This window comes from Belonocnema kinseyi, chromosome 1 (genome assembly GCF_010883055.1).
Source record: "Belonocnema kinseyi isolate 2016_QV_RU_SX_M_011 chromosome 1, B_treatae_v1, whole genome shotgun sequence".
Taxonomy (NCBI): Eukaryota; Metazoa; Arthropoda; class Insecta; order Hymenoptera; family Cynipidae; genus Belonocnema; species Belonocnema kinseyi.
In genome coordinates this window covers 125634621-125650148 of record NC_046657.1, presented here as the reverse complement: position 1 = coordinate 125650148, position 15528 = coordinate 125634621, and the positions used below count along the sequence as shown (strand labels likewise).

General features: G+C 28.6%; 1 protein-coding gene across 1 annotated transcript; it reads left to right on the top strand.

Moving 5' to 3' along the window:
- Positions 1 to 496: 496 nt before the first annotated feature.
- On the top strand, positions 497 to 14874 carry LOC117179924. Its single transcript, XM_033372148.1, has 5 exons — positions 497 to 609; positions 10127 to 10215; positions 12572 to 12670; positions 14551 to 14685; positions 14752 to 14874. The coding sequence occupies exons 2-5, from the start codon at positions 10159 to 10161 to the stop codon at positions 14872 to 14874; spliced, it is 414 nt and encodes a 137-aa protein (XP_033228039.1). The 5' UTR covers positions 497 to 609; positions 10127 to 10158.
- The last annotated feature ends 654 nt before the right edge of the window (positions 14875 to 15528 follow it).

Below are 15528 nucleotides of genomic sequence, written 5' to 3'. Positions count from 1 at the left end.
ACAATCCAAATTTGGTCATTGGATTCTTTGTTTTATTTTAAGCAATTCTGCACATTTTTTGTAGCATAAAATTACCGAAGTTATAAAATATCCGACACTGCATAATTACGGACACAGGGAAATTCCAAAATCTAAGCAATCAAAAAATTGCTAAATGATAAAACAATAAATAATTCATTACAAAATTTATCTAATCAAATTGTATTACATTTATTACTTATTAAAACAATTATGGACTTTCTAGATTCGAAGCTTGGATGATTTTATTCTATTTTCTGTTTTGAAGATATTCTTGTTGGGGAATTTTAGTGTCAGGATTTTTATTTTTCTGGTTTTTCCCGGTTATTGGCAGGCTGTGATTATATATGGAAATACGCAATTAATCAGGAATCTCTTGTCAAACTGAGAACATATAAGTAATTTTATTGGCCGTACCTTATCTCTACCGAGTTCCAATATATAAAGAGCGACACACATCTGGATTACGACACATGATTTCTTTGAAATTCAAATTAGACATACAGTTTGCGATAAAATAAAGTTTATTTTATCTATCTGCGAAGAAGCGGAGAAATCTCAAAATCAATTTCCTAAAATCGGAATCTAAAGGTAAGCACTTTACGTAGTTTTTGGTTTTCAGAAGCAAAAAGATATAGGACTAATTTCGGTCCTAATAGTTGGAATAAGGTTTTTATCGTTTATTTTTTTTTACTTTTTTTAATGATGCAATTCAAATGAAGTGGGTGGTCTTGAGGACAGTGAAGTCTTCCTTATTTCAAGTTGCCCAAATTGAAAGTCCTCTGTACACGTCTGTTTCCAATTGCGCAGTTCTGTCAACTCACACCACAGTCCCTATTGTGTATTCTAACATTACGTCTTAATTCTCTGAGAATTTATGAGAATCTTAGAATTGATATTAATTTATAGAAAATTGAATTCATTTTTGTTAACTTGGAATCATTTTTTAATGTTCAATACATAATTCAAGTACACAGTGTGTCTCAGACTAAAATTCCCTGACTTATATGGCTATACACAATTTTTAAAAAATCGAAAATTCCGTTTCCAAAAATCAGTTGAAGTTTTAGTTTTTGAGTTATAAAATATTTAAGATGGACCAATCAGGAGGACGGGATAAACAGTTTTGCATGGGTGCGCGGGAGTCTAACGTAGTGTAGTCACCGCTGTTCTCTCATCGCTAACCCCACCTCAGCGCTCTCTCCAATACCACTGCGCTGTACTAGCGCTCACGCACGCACGGCTGTTTATGCAGCGCTCCTCATTGATCCAGCTTAAACATTTTACAACTCACAAACTAAACCTTCAACTGACTTTTGGAAAAGGATTTTTTTATTTCTTTTTTGTTTGTTTATACAGCCATATAAGTTGCGACACTTTTTAATGTGAAATTAATCTTTTTTAATTGAGAATTCAACTACTTGGGTAAAAGTTAAACTGAATTGTTCAAATTTTATTTGTTTGATTGAAGGCTTATGTCTTTGGTTGTCAATTTAACTGTTTGGAAAAAAATATTTTTTTTGTTTTAACATTAATTTTTTTAAAGCGAATGTAAGTTTTCAATTTTTTAAAGATTGATCTTTTCTAGTTGAAAATTCGCCTTATTTAGTAAGAAAATACAATTTTTTAGTTATGACGTGATAAAAATTTGTGCGTGAGTGAGTGGGAGTCTAATGTAGTGTAGTCCCCGCTGTTCTCTCATCGCTAACCCCACCTCAGCGCTCTCTCCAATACCACTGCGCTGTACTAGCGCTCACGCGCGCACGGCTGTTTATGCAGCGCTCCTCATTGATCCAGCTTAAACATTTTATAACTCACAAACTAAACCTTCAACTGACTTTTGGAAAAGGATTTTTTTATTTCTTTTTTGTTTGTTTATACAGCATTAAGTTGCGACACTTTTTAATGGGAAATTAATCTTTTTTAATTAAAAATTCAACTACTTGGGTAAAAGTTAAACTGAATTGTTCAAATTTTATTTGTTTGATTGAAGGCTTATGTCTTTGGTTGTAAATTTAACTGTTTGAAAAAAAAAATATTTTTTTTTGTTTTAACATTAATTTTTTTTAAAGCGAATGTAAGTTTTCCCTTTTTTTAAAGATTGATCTTTTTTAGTTGAAAATTCGCCTTATTTAGTAAGAAAATACAATTTTTTAGTTATGACGTGATAAAAATTTGTGCGTGAGTGAGTGGGAGTCTAATGTAGTGTATTGACCGCTGTTCTCTCGTCGCTAACCCCACCTCGGCGCTCTCTTCAATACCACTGCGTTAGATTAGCGCTCACGCACGCACGGCTGTTTATGCGGCGCTCCTGATTGTTCTAGATTAAACATTTTATAACTCACAAAAATAAAACTTCAAATAATTTTTGGAAAAGGAATTTATTTTTTACTTTTTGTTTGTTTATACAGCCATATAAGCTGCGACACTTTTTAATGGAAAATTAAAAATTGAAATGGAAAACACTTTTCCAAGAAAGTATTGCTATTAATCATTTTTAAAATGTGCACAGAAAGTCATCACCTTTTAAACATCTTATTGAAAGAAAAATGTTCAGTTAAAAGTTATAAATAAAATAAATTTTCGAGCGTAAAGCGAGGATTCAAATAACGTTTAACAAAATAAATTCCCGGATGAAATATTTCACAATTTATAGATATTAAGCTGACTATTTAAAAAAGGAGTAACGTTTGGTGATTATTAATTTTATTATTTAATGCTAGTATTTCTTAAATACTTTGAGTAAATTCAATTTTGAGGTTAGAGTTTCAGTCCAACAATATTAATTAATTATACATATACTGCGTTGCATATTTTAAAGTTCTGGATATGTCTAAGCCTAGAAATAATTTATATTCAACCGTTGACATAACCTGAACAATAAAAATATTGTTAAAAATCATAAATTTTTTAACTCACCTAAATTCTTCTAAATTCTCATAAATTCTGTAATATTCTTGATTATATAACCTTAACTCAAATTCTCGGGAATTTAGGAACAATAAATTTACGTCCCCCTCGGTCGGTGAAGTCGATTGATAAACTTACAATTTTAAAAAATAAAATGAGGAAGAATATAACATAAAATATAAACGCAACAAAAATGTTGAAAATGTATCTTTTTTGTATACATTTAATTTCATAATTTGAAAGTTTAATTATTTTGTTAAAAATTCATTTTTTTGGTTGAAAATTTAACGGTTTGATTTTTATTTCAAAATTTATCTTTTTTAGCCGAATATTCATGAATTTTGTTAAAATTATTATTATTTTTGGTCGAAAATAATCTTCTTTGTTATAAAATTTTGTTGAAAACTCGTTATTTGATAATTGAAAATTAATTTTTCTTTATATTTTAATTCAATTTTCGACATTTGGTTGAAAAGTAACCCTTTATCGTTGAAAATATCAACACATTGGATAAAATCAACGTATTTTTTTCACAATGTAATTTTTTGCTAGGAAATTATTAATCTTCGTGGTTAAAAATTCATTTTCTTAAAAGAAAGATTCATAATTTTGGTTGAAAGTGTATTTCGTTAGTTGAAAATTGATTCATTTTGTTGAAAATTCATCTTCTTTGTTTAAAATAATTTCATAACTGAATGTTTAACTATTTCATGCTTGATATAAAATGTAAATTTTGAAAATTCATTTAATTTGTTAAAAACTTATGTACATATTTAGTTGAAAATAAATTTTTTTGGTGAAACATTAATATTCATTCGTAACAATTTAATTCTTTGATTGAAAATTCAACTATTTCCTGGAAAACTCAGTTTTTGGATTAACATTTTTACATTCTCATTCCTGAGAATATAATGTAATCGTTCAAATTTTCAATATCTGGTTTTCAACGGATCTTTACGTTTCGGCACTCACAGAATCCGAAAACCATAAAATTTCATCGGTGTCTGTCTGTATGTAACCTGCATGTCTGTATGTCTGCATGTCTGTATGTCTGCATATCTGTATTTCTGTATGTCTGTGTCTGCATGTATGGTTACCTGAATGTTGTAGCCACGCTAACTTTTCAAGGATTTGTCCAATCGAGTCCGCATTTGATATACTTCTGAAGGTTCCCAAAATAAAGGCTAAGTTTGTTAATCAGATATTTCGAACCAAAATTTAAAAAATTGAGAGCATTTTCAAAATTTGGAATTTTTTTTAAATTTTAAACATTGTTATCAAAGTATCTCATAGATGGGTAAAAGACTTGTGAATTATCTAATTAAAATTTTTTATTGTGATCAAAATTAGAAAAGTTATATACTTTTGAAGATTTGAAAATTTTCAAAAAATAGAAAAAACTATTTTTTTATAGATCCAAAAATTTCATTCAAAATTTTCACAAGATACTAAATTTATTTAAAAACTATTCCACCCGAATTTTTCGATTAGCATAAATTTAAAAAAAAAAAAACATTTTCAAAATTTTCCATTTTTTTTAAGCTCATAAACCTTTTTTTAAAAGTTTTTCATAGATGGTTTAAAGGCTGGAAAATTCTCTAAATAAAATGTTTAATTTTAATGAAAATTGGAAAAGTTATATACTTTTCGAAAATTTTCAAAAAATAGAAAAAATTATTCTTTTCATAAATCCAAAAATTTTATTCAAAATATTCAGTAGATACCAAATACATTTCAAACTATTCTAGTTTATTTTCCGATCAGCACACAATTTAAACAATTAGAGCTTTTTCAACATGTTAGACATTTTTTTTCAAGTTTCAGAAAATGTTGTCAATGTCTCCGATACTTGATAAAAATACTTGCAAATTATCCAAATGACATTTCTAATTTGGATGAAAATTAAAAACGTTGTGTAATGTTATCGACCAAATTTTCGATCTCTGGTTTTTAACGGATCTTTACGTTTCGGCGCGCACAGAATCCGAAAATCATACAATTTTTTCGGCGTCTGTTTCGAACCAACATTTGAAAAATTAATTGCACTTTCAAAATTTTGAAATTTTTGTTGTTGAAATTTTATAAATTTTTTTCAAAGTTTCTTATAGATGGGTAAAAGACTTGCAAATTATCCAAATAAAATTTTTAATTTTAATGAAAATTAGAAAATTGATATACTTTTCAAAAATTTGATACATCCAAAATTTTTGAAAAGTATATTTCATAGATCCAAAAATTGTCACTAGACACAACAGGGTCCTATAACAATCAGGCAAAATAAAATGTCATCATTCTATTGCAATATCTGAATAAGCAGTGACAAAACCAAGGTATATACAAATATATTTAGTTGAAAATTCAACCATTTGCTTAAAAATGCATCTATTGTGTAGGAAATTAATGTTCATGCTTGAAAATTAATTCATTTGTTTGAAAATTTGTTTTTTGGTAGAGAATTAATTTTCTTAATCTATTTTATTTTTGGGTTCAAATTTATATTTTTCAGACAAAAAGTTAACTTATTGACTGAAATAATGTATTTTGTCAAAAGTTATTATTTTTCTTTGTAGAAAATTAATATTCTTTTTTTTTAAGTCATGTTTTCAGTTGAAAATCAATATTTTCACAAGAAAATTAATCGCTGTGCCTGAAAATTCATCTTTTTGGTTAGAAATTCAAGTTTTTAGTTCAAAATTCAATATTTTGGTTGAAAATTCGTCTTTTAAATAGAAAAATAATCTTCTTGGTTGGAAATTCATCTTTATGGTTAGAAATTCTACTATTTGGTTAAAAATACTGTTTTTGAGTTAGAGATTTATAATTTTTATTTTAAATGTGTATTTTTATTTCAAAATTTATCTTTTTTAGTTTCAAATTCATATAAGAAAGGAGTGGAAATTATATCTTTTCTAATTCGAATCGTTTAAAATTAAACAATCTTATTTTGAATAAAAATGTTTCGAATCTGAAGAATTCAATATTAGTTTCGCAACAACTTTCTTCTGAAGATTATTCATTTAGTTATGAATTTTATTATTTAGTTAAAAATTAATAAATTTGTTAAAAAGACATATATTTTGTTAGCAAATTGTTTAAAATTCCTAATTTGGCGTTAGAATCCAAACTGGAATCTTTTTTGGATGAAAATATAACTATTTTTTATAAGTTTTGTTTTGTTTAATTCATTTTTTGTATTTTTAGACCAAAATGCAACTGTTTGGTTGTAAATTTAATTTCGTTCATAGAAAATTATTTCTTGTATCAAAATTCATATTTTAATCGTAAGAAATCGACGGCAATCTTTTTCAACAAAACATTCAACAATTTTTTTAAATTTAAAACTTCATCTTTCTTGGAAGAAGTTTGATTTTTCTTTAGTAAAAATTTAAATTTTTAGTTAAAATGCATTCCGCTTTGCTTAAATGTTTAATTAATTTATTAAAAAGATTTAGTTAAATGATTTTCTTAAGAAATCACTTTTTTTAAAAGATTTATATTTTTAGTTGAAAATCCGTAACTTTCGTTGTAAGTTTAATTTTTTTTATATATTTATCCTTTTTAATTGGAAATTATTCTTTTTTAATTGAAAATTTAACTACTGGGTAGAAGTGAAACTTACTTGTTTAATTTTTTTTACTAAAATTTCTTTGGTTGTAAATTTAACTGTTCACTGAAAAATACTTTTTTTTGTTTAAAATTTTTTTTTAAAGAAAATTTAACTTATCGATTTTTTTCTAAATTGATCCTTTTTAGTTGAAAATTCGCCTTGTTTTGTAAAAAAATTATTTTTTAGTTTTAAATTTGATTTTCGTTGGGTTAAAACGCATCAGTTTCGTAGAAAATTATTATTTTGCCAAAATGTCATATTTTTTTGTTTGAAAATACTTTTATTTTTCTTCTAACATTTTTTTAAAGAAAATTTAACTTATCGATTTTTGTCTTAATTAATCCTTTTTAGTTGAAAATTCGCCTTGTTTTGTAAAAAAATTATTTTTAGTTTTAAATTTTATTTTTGTTGAGTTAAAACGCATCAGTTTCGTAGAAAATTATTATTTTGCCAAAAAGTCATATTTTTTGGTTTGAAAATTCAATTTATATGGGAAAAACTTGTCTTCTGGCTTGAAGGTTCTATAATTTAGATGTTTCATTAATTTTTTGAGTGAATAATCTTTATTTGTTGGAATTTCGTCTTTTTGGTCTTGAATTTTTTTTGTATAAATTTCATTCAATTTTAATTGAAATTTTAACGATGACACTTTTTCGTTAGAAATATGTCTTTGTAGATTGAATATTCAACTCCTATGTTAAAAATTTAAGTATTTTGTTAACAAATTATTTTTGAAAATAAAAAAGACATTTTTCGTTTGAAATACATAAATAAATTTGAAAATTGAAATTTTTTGAATTCCTTTAAATCTCTTGGAAATCCTAAAATCTTGAAATTTGTTCAAATCCCTTGAAATGATTTCCGATAATTTTTCAATTACTGGCTTGACATTCTTTAAAGTCACCAAAACTGTCTTAAAATCTTATTAGATTTCTTTCAAATCCTTAAGCCGTATTGAATTGTTTTTAAATCCTTTAAAAATAAACTTTAAAATCCCGCCAAGCAAATAAGATTTCTTAAAAATCCTTAAGCTCCCATTAACTTCTTTAAAATCACTTTTAAATCTTTCAAAATTGACTGAAATTATTTGAAAACTTTTAAATTTACTTAAACTTCTTAACATTTTTTGAAATCCTTGAAATCTTTGAATCTTTTTCAATCCTTTGAAATCTCTTAAAATGCATTCAAATCTTTTTGTATAACTTTTTGGTAGCTTGCTTGACATTCAATGAAATAACTTAAAAAATTTGGAAATCTTAACAAATCTCTTGTTAATGCTTAACAATTTTTAAATTATTTTTGTATTATTTATCAATCATTTAGATAGAAACTTTATAATACCGCCAATTCCTTTAAATCAATTGAATTTTTAGAAATCCTGTAATGTTTCTTGAAAATACTTAAAATCCTCCAAATTTTTTTCAAATCCCTTTAACTTCTTTGAAATCATTTAGAATCTTTCGCAATTGAAGAAAATTAATCCAAATCCTGTAACTTTTTGTAATTCTTAAAAATATGTCAATTTTTTTAAATCCTTTAAAATCTCTTCAAATTCATTTTCAACTAAATATTTCAAAAATTAAACTTTGCAATAAAGTGCGATTTATATAATTATAAATAATTAACTGACTCGGCATCTTTTGATGTATTACATAAACATTTTTTGTGTGCTCTATTTCATTTATACGTCTTTTAGAATTTTACATGTTTTTTTTCTTTTTGTATACAGATTCATGTGCTTTTCTTTTAATAACAATTTTCAACGATCATTTATCTGTTGGGTTTATTATGTTGATTACTTTTTAAGATTGTATAAATATAATTTTCTTAAACTTCATGACCAAATTCAAAAGGATTTTTAAACATTTCCGACAAGTCAAATAAAATTTTCAAAAAAAAAAGTTCATCGACAACCATTCAATCTAAAATCTAAACACGAATTTTTACACTTAAGTTAAATTGTTAATTAAGAATAATTATATATTGCTAAAAAAAAACGAGTTCTCAAGAAAATACATAAATTTATAACCAAAAATGTAATTGTTAAATTATTTGGAATGGAAGCTTCTAATGTGTCCCCTAAGGGCTTACATTTTTCTTACACCTTCTCTATTCCTTTACACACCCTCTACACACTTACTTGGTGGTGGAAGGGGGACCTACAGTTTAAGGTGGGTTCCGAACCACCAAGAGCAACAGCCTTAAGTACTTAGAGAAAACCTTTTTCTCTAGAGGTACCGGTCCCACGACTCTCCGGAGATGAAGGGAGTTCCCTTGCTAAGCTAGTGTTCACCGCATGGGCCACCGAGACTCTTCCAGAGTGCGAGGTGGGAATCGAACCCGCAAGCCGAAGGAGTGGGTCCAAAGCCTACGCTTTAGCCCCCACGACCATCGTCCCACTTTGTTAAATTATTTTATAGAAATATTAATTTAAAAAAAAAAGAATTTTCAAAAAATTAATTCAATTTTAAACCAACTAAAAGATATTTCTTACAAAAAGAATTATTTTTCAAACAAAAAATACAAATTTGCAATAAAATACATGAAAATTCGAGTAAAAATAAATAAACAAAGTGGTAATATTATTATATGGAATAACTAATTATATAAGGCTTCAACTAAAAATGATAAATTTTCAGCCACAAAATGTAATGGTTGAGTTTGAAGTAAAAAACGTTAATTTAGTTAAAAAAACCTTCTAATTTTTAACCACGCAGAATGATTTCTTCACACAAAAAAAAAAGAAAATTGAATAAAAATAAATATAAATTCAACTCAAAATAATACATTTCCAACCAAAAATTGAATATAGTTAAATTATCAGCCAATTAACTTTGAAAAGCCAAATAATTTTGAACTTTTTCTGTACAAAAAATTAAGTTTCATCCAGAAAATATGAATTATCAGGAAAGTTACATTTTTAGTTAAGAAATAAGTTTTAAACGAGAAATAAGAATTTTGAAAAAATATTTAAATTTTCAACCAGAGATAAACTTTTATTTAAAAAAAGAAATTAACCACGTAGTTTAAAATTTAACAAAGTAGTGGCATTTTTACTTAAAAAATATAATTTTTCAACCAAATAGTTAAATTTTCATTAAATAGATGAATTTTGAACTGGCCATATGAATCTTTAACAAAAAAAATTATTTGAATCTTCAAGCGAAGAAGATTATTAATCAACCAAACAGTTGAGTTTTTATCCAAAAAGTTAAATTCAATACAAATACTAAAATTTGTAACTAAAACTATAATCTTCAAAAGGAAGAATACGAAAAAAAATAATAATAAAAATATTATATTTGCATTACTGTAAAACTGAATTTTCAAATAGAAATAGAAATTTCCTGACTTTCAAAATTTTTTTTAATCTCCTACTTTCATGAACAAAGGAATCTCCACCCCCTTCATGAAAAATCTTAACAAATTATATTTATGTTTTTGGTTTCATTTTGCAATCCTTTACACAATTTAAATTCATTACTTTAGAGCATAGTTATGAGGCTATTTTAAATGTTTAAAAACAATTTTTTTCAACAACAATTTTTTTCAAAAACCATTTTTAAAAGAAAATGTTGATATTATTTTTAGATACTTAGTGTGCTTTGTATACAGAAAAGGCCATGGGTTTGACAAAGAAGATTTTGGTTTCAATATTGCTGGCGCAATGTTTTAGTACGGTGAGTAGAATATTTTTCTCGAATATGCTGTCTCAAAATTAAGGTTTTTCAAAATTGATATTTTTTGTTATAGAAGAGAATTTAGCGAGCAAGTTCGTGGGATCGTTTCCGAATTTATTTTGAATTTTCGTTATAATCCATAGCAAATATGTTTTAATATCCGAAGTCGAAAGAACGTGCACTCTTTCTTTTTGAAAAAATTTCAATGGTTTGCTTTAAGCTCCACGTTTTTGATATATTTCACTAGACTACCCCTAAATGTGTTGAATTTAATATAATTTCGTGTTTTCTCTAGATATAAGTTCTATGTATTCTTTACACTGAAACTTGGATTTAAGGCGTCAAGATATATGCCCTTCCGAGAATTGATGCCGCGGGGACAGACTATTTCTTTTTCCGAGAGAGGGGCTGTTTACATTTCTGGTAGTGCTTTATCATGCGTTTGGAATGTCTGAATTTACGCGAAGGTCACTGGGATCAATGCCGAGACCCCGTAATAAATCCAATTTCCAGTGTAATTCAAAGTGTCCAAATAAAAGGACAAAATTAAAGGTCTTTGGGTTAGGGTTTGGAGCATCTTTTTATTTGGTCGGAATGAGTTAGCAACTTTTCATTTGGCTTCTCCGAAATGGTACCTTATTATTTGAACATGTCGAATTGCTTAACTTTTTTCATTAGGTTTGTCTCACTCAGAACTTAGGAACAAATCTATTCGGGATGAGTCGAAGCTGTTTGGTGAAAACTATGGTTGGTAACAGGGAATGATAGAAAGGCCAATAGACCCTGCTAGAAGAAGAAGGATTGAAAAGGACAGCAATTGGGGGATATGAAAAGATAGAATAATTCTATTTTTCTCGATGGGTCACTTGGCTGGACTAAACTGTTGTATTTTTCTATTTTCCGTCTCAATAATGTTTCATCTCTTTTAATATCTCTTGTGACAGAAGACACTTATTTATTTCCCTTAGTCTATTCATCTGCAACGAATTTCAATCTTTTTTAGTCTCTTTCTCTATCTTTCGTAACCGTGGACCCCTGTCTTTTTTTTCTATATTATTTTATCTCTTTAATATAAAGTGTAATCTTGCTTGATCTGTTTTCATATCTTTTGCGATTGAGTACCCTTATCATCTTCTATTGCTCGAAATTTATTTGAAAAATCAATTTGAAGTTGACCACGTACGCTAAAGACAACATGACGCCTATACTTACAATTTATTTTCATAACTTAGTCGACAACTGCGTTCAACTTGGCAAAACGGTTTGTCAAGCCACCTATTGGCAAAACCTTCAGATTGACGATAAATAAAGTATAGGATAAGATGACGAAGAGAGGATTAAAAAAAAGATTTAGATTTAGATTCTATTAGATTTAGGTTCTCAAAGATATAGGAAAAAAGACGGTGATAGATGTAGCATAAAATGAGATAGAGAAAAAGAGTTCTAAAAGGATAGACGAGAATTTACATTAACAGTGATCGAAAAAGATTGACATGAATAGATAAAGGATAGGAAAAGAAAGAGAAGAGAGGATCGAAAACATAGGCGTTAATTTAGATTGGCCAAGAGATAGAAAAAGATGAACGTTAATAGATGTAATATAGGCTGAGATAGAGTTGAGAAGATTGAAAAAGATAGAAATTTAAATCAACAAAGATAAAAAAAATTGACTTAAACAGATAAAGGGTGGGAAGAGGTACAGAAGAAAGGATTGTAAAATATAGAGGTAAATTTAGATTGAACAAGAGATAGAAAAGATAAACTTTAATAGATGTAGTAGAGGATAAGATCAAAAGAGGATATTAAAAAAGGCATATGAGAATTCAGATTAGAAGAGATAGAAAATGATTGACATCAATAGATCAAGAATAGTATGAGATATAAAAGAGAGGGAGATGCAGATTGAAATACATAGGCAAGGATTGACATTAATAGATAATACAATAGATACAATAGATACAATAGAGATACAATAGAGATACAATAGGATACAATAGAGAAGGGTGGATTGAAAAAGATAGAAGAGAATTTAGATTAGCAGAGATAGAAAATCATTGACAAAAATATATAAAGGATAAGGTAAGATAGAGAAAAGGGGCTTATGAAAGAAAGACGGTAATTAGAATATATGCAGAGACATAAAAAGATAAGCGCTGATATATTTGGGATACGATAATATAGGAATAAGGAGAACGAAAAAGATAAATAAATCTAGATTGACAAAGAGATAAAGAAGACTGACGAGGATTGATAAAGGATAGAATGAGATAGATAAGAGGGTTTAGATGAGAATTAGGTATGTGAAATTCACAATAACATTCCAGTCCCTTTTTTTTATTACTTTTTATCATTACAGGTGATCCCGGCAAAACTAACGCAGGATTACGAAACCTTACATCAAACGTATGTCGCCAAAACCAAAGCTATGATGAAATCATTCCTGTCAACGATTTCGGTCAGTTATTTAAACTAATTTTTAAACTTTTAATCATGTTGTGCTTTACAGAGAAACTACAAATTTTCTATCCTAATTGGATAAAGAAGCTGTCGATAGAGGACAACTATATTAAGAATTTTGACTGTGATTGGAATTGTCCATTTAGTAGTCAAAACAGTTGTAGGTTGTTTTCAGCATTTTTATCCAATTATGCTTTTAAAATGCTTAATGTTTTTCTATGACCCACATAGCTCACTTTGCGAAAAAACCTTAGACAGATCCGATTTTTTTTGGAGATGTGTTATGTGAGGTATTTACACCACTTTCTCAAGCTTAACAAGTGAAATTGTCACTGGTTAAATTATCCCAAACGAAAAACCTCACCAGGACACCATGTGAAGCTCCCCAGTCGGACTGATTAGTATCTAAGGTCTAGGTTTCTTCTTCATACCTTTTTTTCCCTCTTGCTTCTTCTGATCACGCAACTCATTATGCTCCTTGTTTTTCTGCTATATCATTCTCCGCTACTTATTTCCTTTCTCCATTTTCTAAATTCCTTGACGAATATTAAAGAATCCTCTCTACCTGTTTTTGTAACTTTGGCTTCCTTTCAATCAATACTATTATTTATTTTGCCTTCCACTAACGTCACTATTATGGAAAATCAATCCGAATCTATATAATCTCTTACCTATAATTGCTTAACCTTCTCTCTTACTTCATCGTCCACTATCACATAATTCATTACCCTTCCATTTCCTCCTCCTGAACGTGTATATATTACTCTTCCTCACCCCTTTATACTTCCGTTTAGGATAAACCATCCCATTTCGTCCAAGCTCTTTAACAATTCTATTTAGTGCCTGGTATTCAGATATCCTAGCACGTTCTCCTCTCTATTCTCTTTCATCTTAATATCCTGTTTCCACTTTGGAATCACCTTCTACTATAAGCTTTGATTATTTTCTTCCATCAGTTCTTTCATCTGCTCTGATTTCTCCTACATATCACTGTTAACATAAGCTCTTTCTAACTTTTACCTCTTTCGCCCTATATTCACCTATTATACTATTAATCCTTCTTTTTGTTATTTTCTCTCTTCCTTATCCTTCCTTGTTTTTTATTCGTTCCTTACTCGAATTAATATTTCTCATATCGCTTTGACTTTTTCAGTCTTCCTGTTCGCATTTTAAACCAGCAGTTTGTAACCTTCACCTTAATATTTGTAATCACTATTCATCTAGACAGGTCTCCATCATTAGTAATAGATGCTTTGAGCTCAATTTCTCATAAATTCTCTATAGTTTCTTTCCGAACCTGCTACATTCTCTTTTTTGTTATCACTGCCCTGACATGTTTCTATTTCTTTAGCTTCGCTAGTACTAGATTTTCTCATCTTTCTGCTTTCTTCTCTATACGTCGAACTACCTCCATCTCTATCTTAGCATCTATCCTTTTTAGCACATCTTACACTCCTTTCTTCAGTCCCATCTCCTCTAATATTAGACCCTCGATCACTTTATATTTTTCATATCTCTCGTTTTTCTCTATTCTTCTTTTAATTTTCCGTAGCTCTTCTTTCTTCTTATTTCCACAGTTCTCATCACTAAACTACTGGTTTGAGTTTTTTATCTTTCCTATCCTACTTTTCAATTATATTACGTTTGTAGCAGGTTCTTTATATTCGTTTAAAATGTATTTCCTCCTCCCTATTTTAGTTCATATGTATTACCTTTATCATAATTATGCGTATTGCATCTAACATAACATTTTTAACTTCTATCGGCCCCCCATGTTCAACTTTATCTGATACAAAAAAAGTGTATCGCGTGTGTATATTTTCTAGTTCTTTAATAAAGATTACACGATTTGTGTAACTGTTTGGTTTTTTTTACCAGGCTGAATTGAAAGCTGCGTTGCTTAAAGGAGCTAGTAGCAGTTGTTCAGATAATTTTGTTGGCTCCGTGAAGACGGTTATTGATCCCAGAATTGAAGAGATGACCAAATGTTATACCAGCAATACTGATACTAAGGTACCTAGAAAATATGACTAATATTGCAACGAATCATAAATATAAAAGTAATTTATTTTGTTACAGGTTGCAGAAAATTGCTACAAAACAACCCTTGCTGCAATAAAAAAAGGCGCACATGATCTGCATACTGATGTTAAGTCTTGTATTCGATTAAGTTGCATTGCCATTGGTCTTAAGAACTGCTAGCAAAAATTGAACCCCTTTAAAAAGGAACTATCAATTTTTTCATAGCAATAAACAATTTGACAGAGTTAGATTGATGAAATTGATTATATCGACCCTTCCAATATTCAGTTGTTGAAAAATTGTTCCTTTAGTGACTCTAAAGAGCAAAATTCTTTAAAAATGTATTATGAAATTTATTCATTAATAAGTCATCAACTAATGCTTTTATTAACTTTAACATTATTACCATTAATACTATACCTCTATTAATACTACATAGCGCCTGATGCGTAGCCAACTCTAACTTAAATCTAAGCTTTTGTTTATTTGACCTTCGGAAACGAAAATTTATTTATGCATGAAAAAGATCGAAATTTAACAGAACGCGCAGGGCTCCCGGCAATGAATCGGCCAACAATGTCGTCCACTCTAGAGCTGGGGGAGCCAATGAAGTTGGATTGAATGCGATGGATCGGCGGTATGTCGGGACCTTTAGGTGGTCGCAGCGACTGAATCGCGACTTGCAAGAGTACTATGATGCGAGCGTTGCCCCTGAACGGGGTTACATAGCACGACTGCATGTTCTATGGTGCGAGAAACACCCGGAGCTATCGCACTTTTCGCATAAACGTTTGCGAAACCATGCCGAACTACTCAAAAAAAAAGCTATGTAAG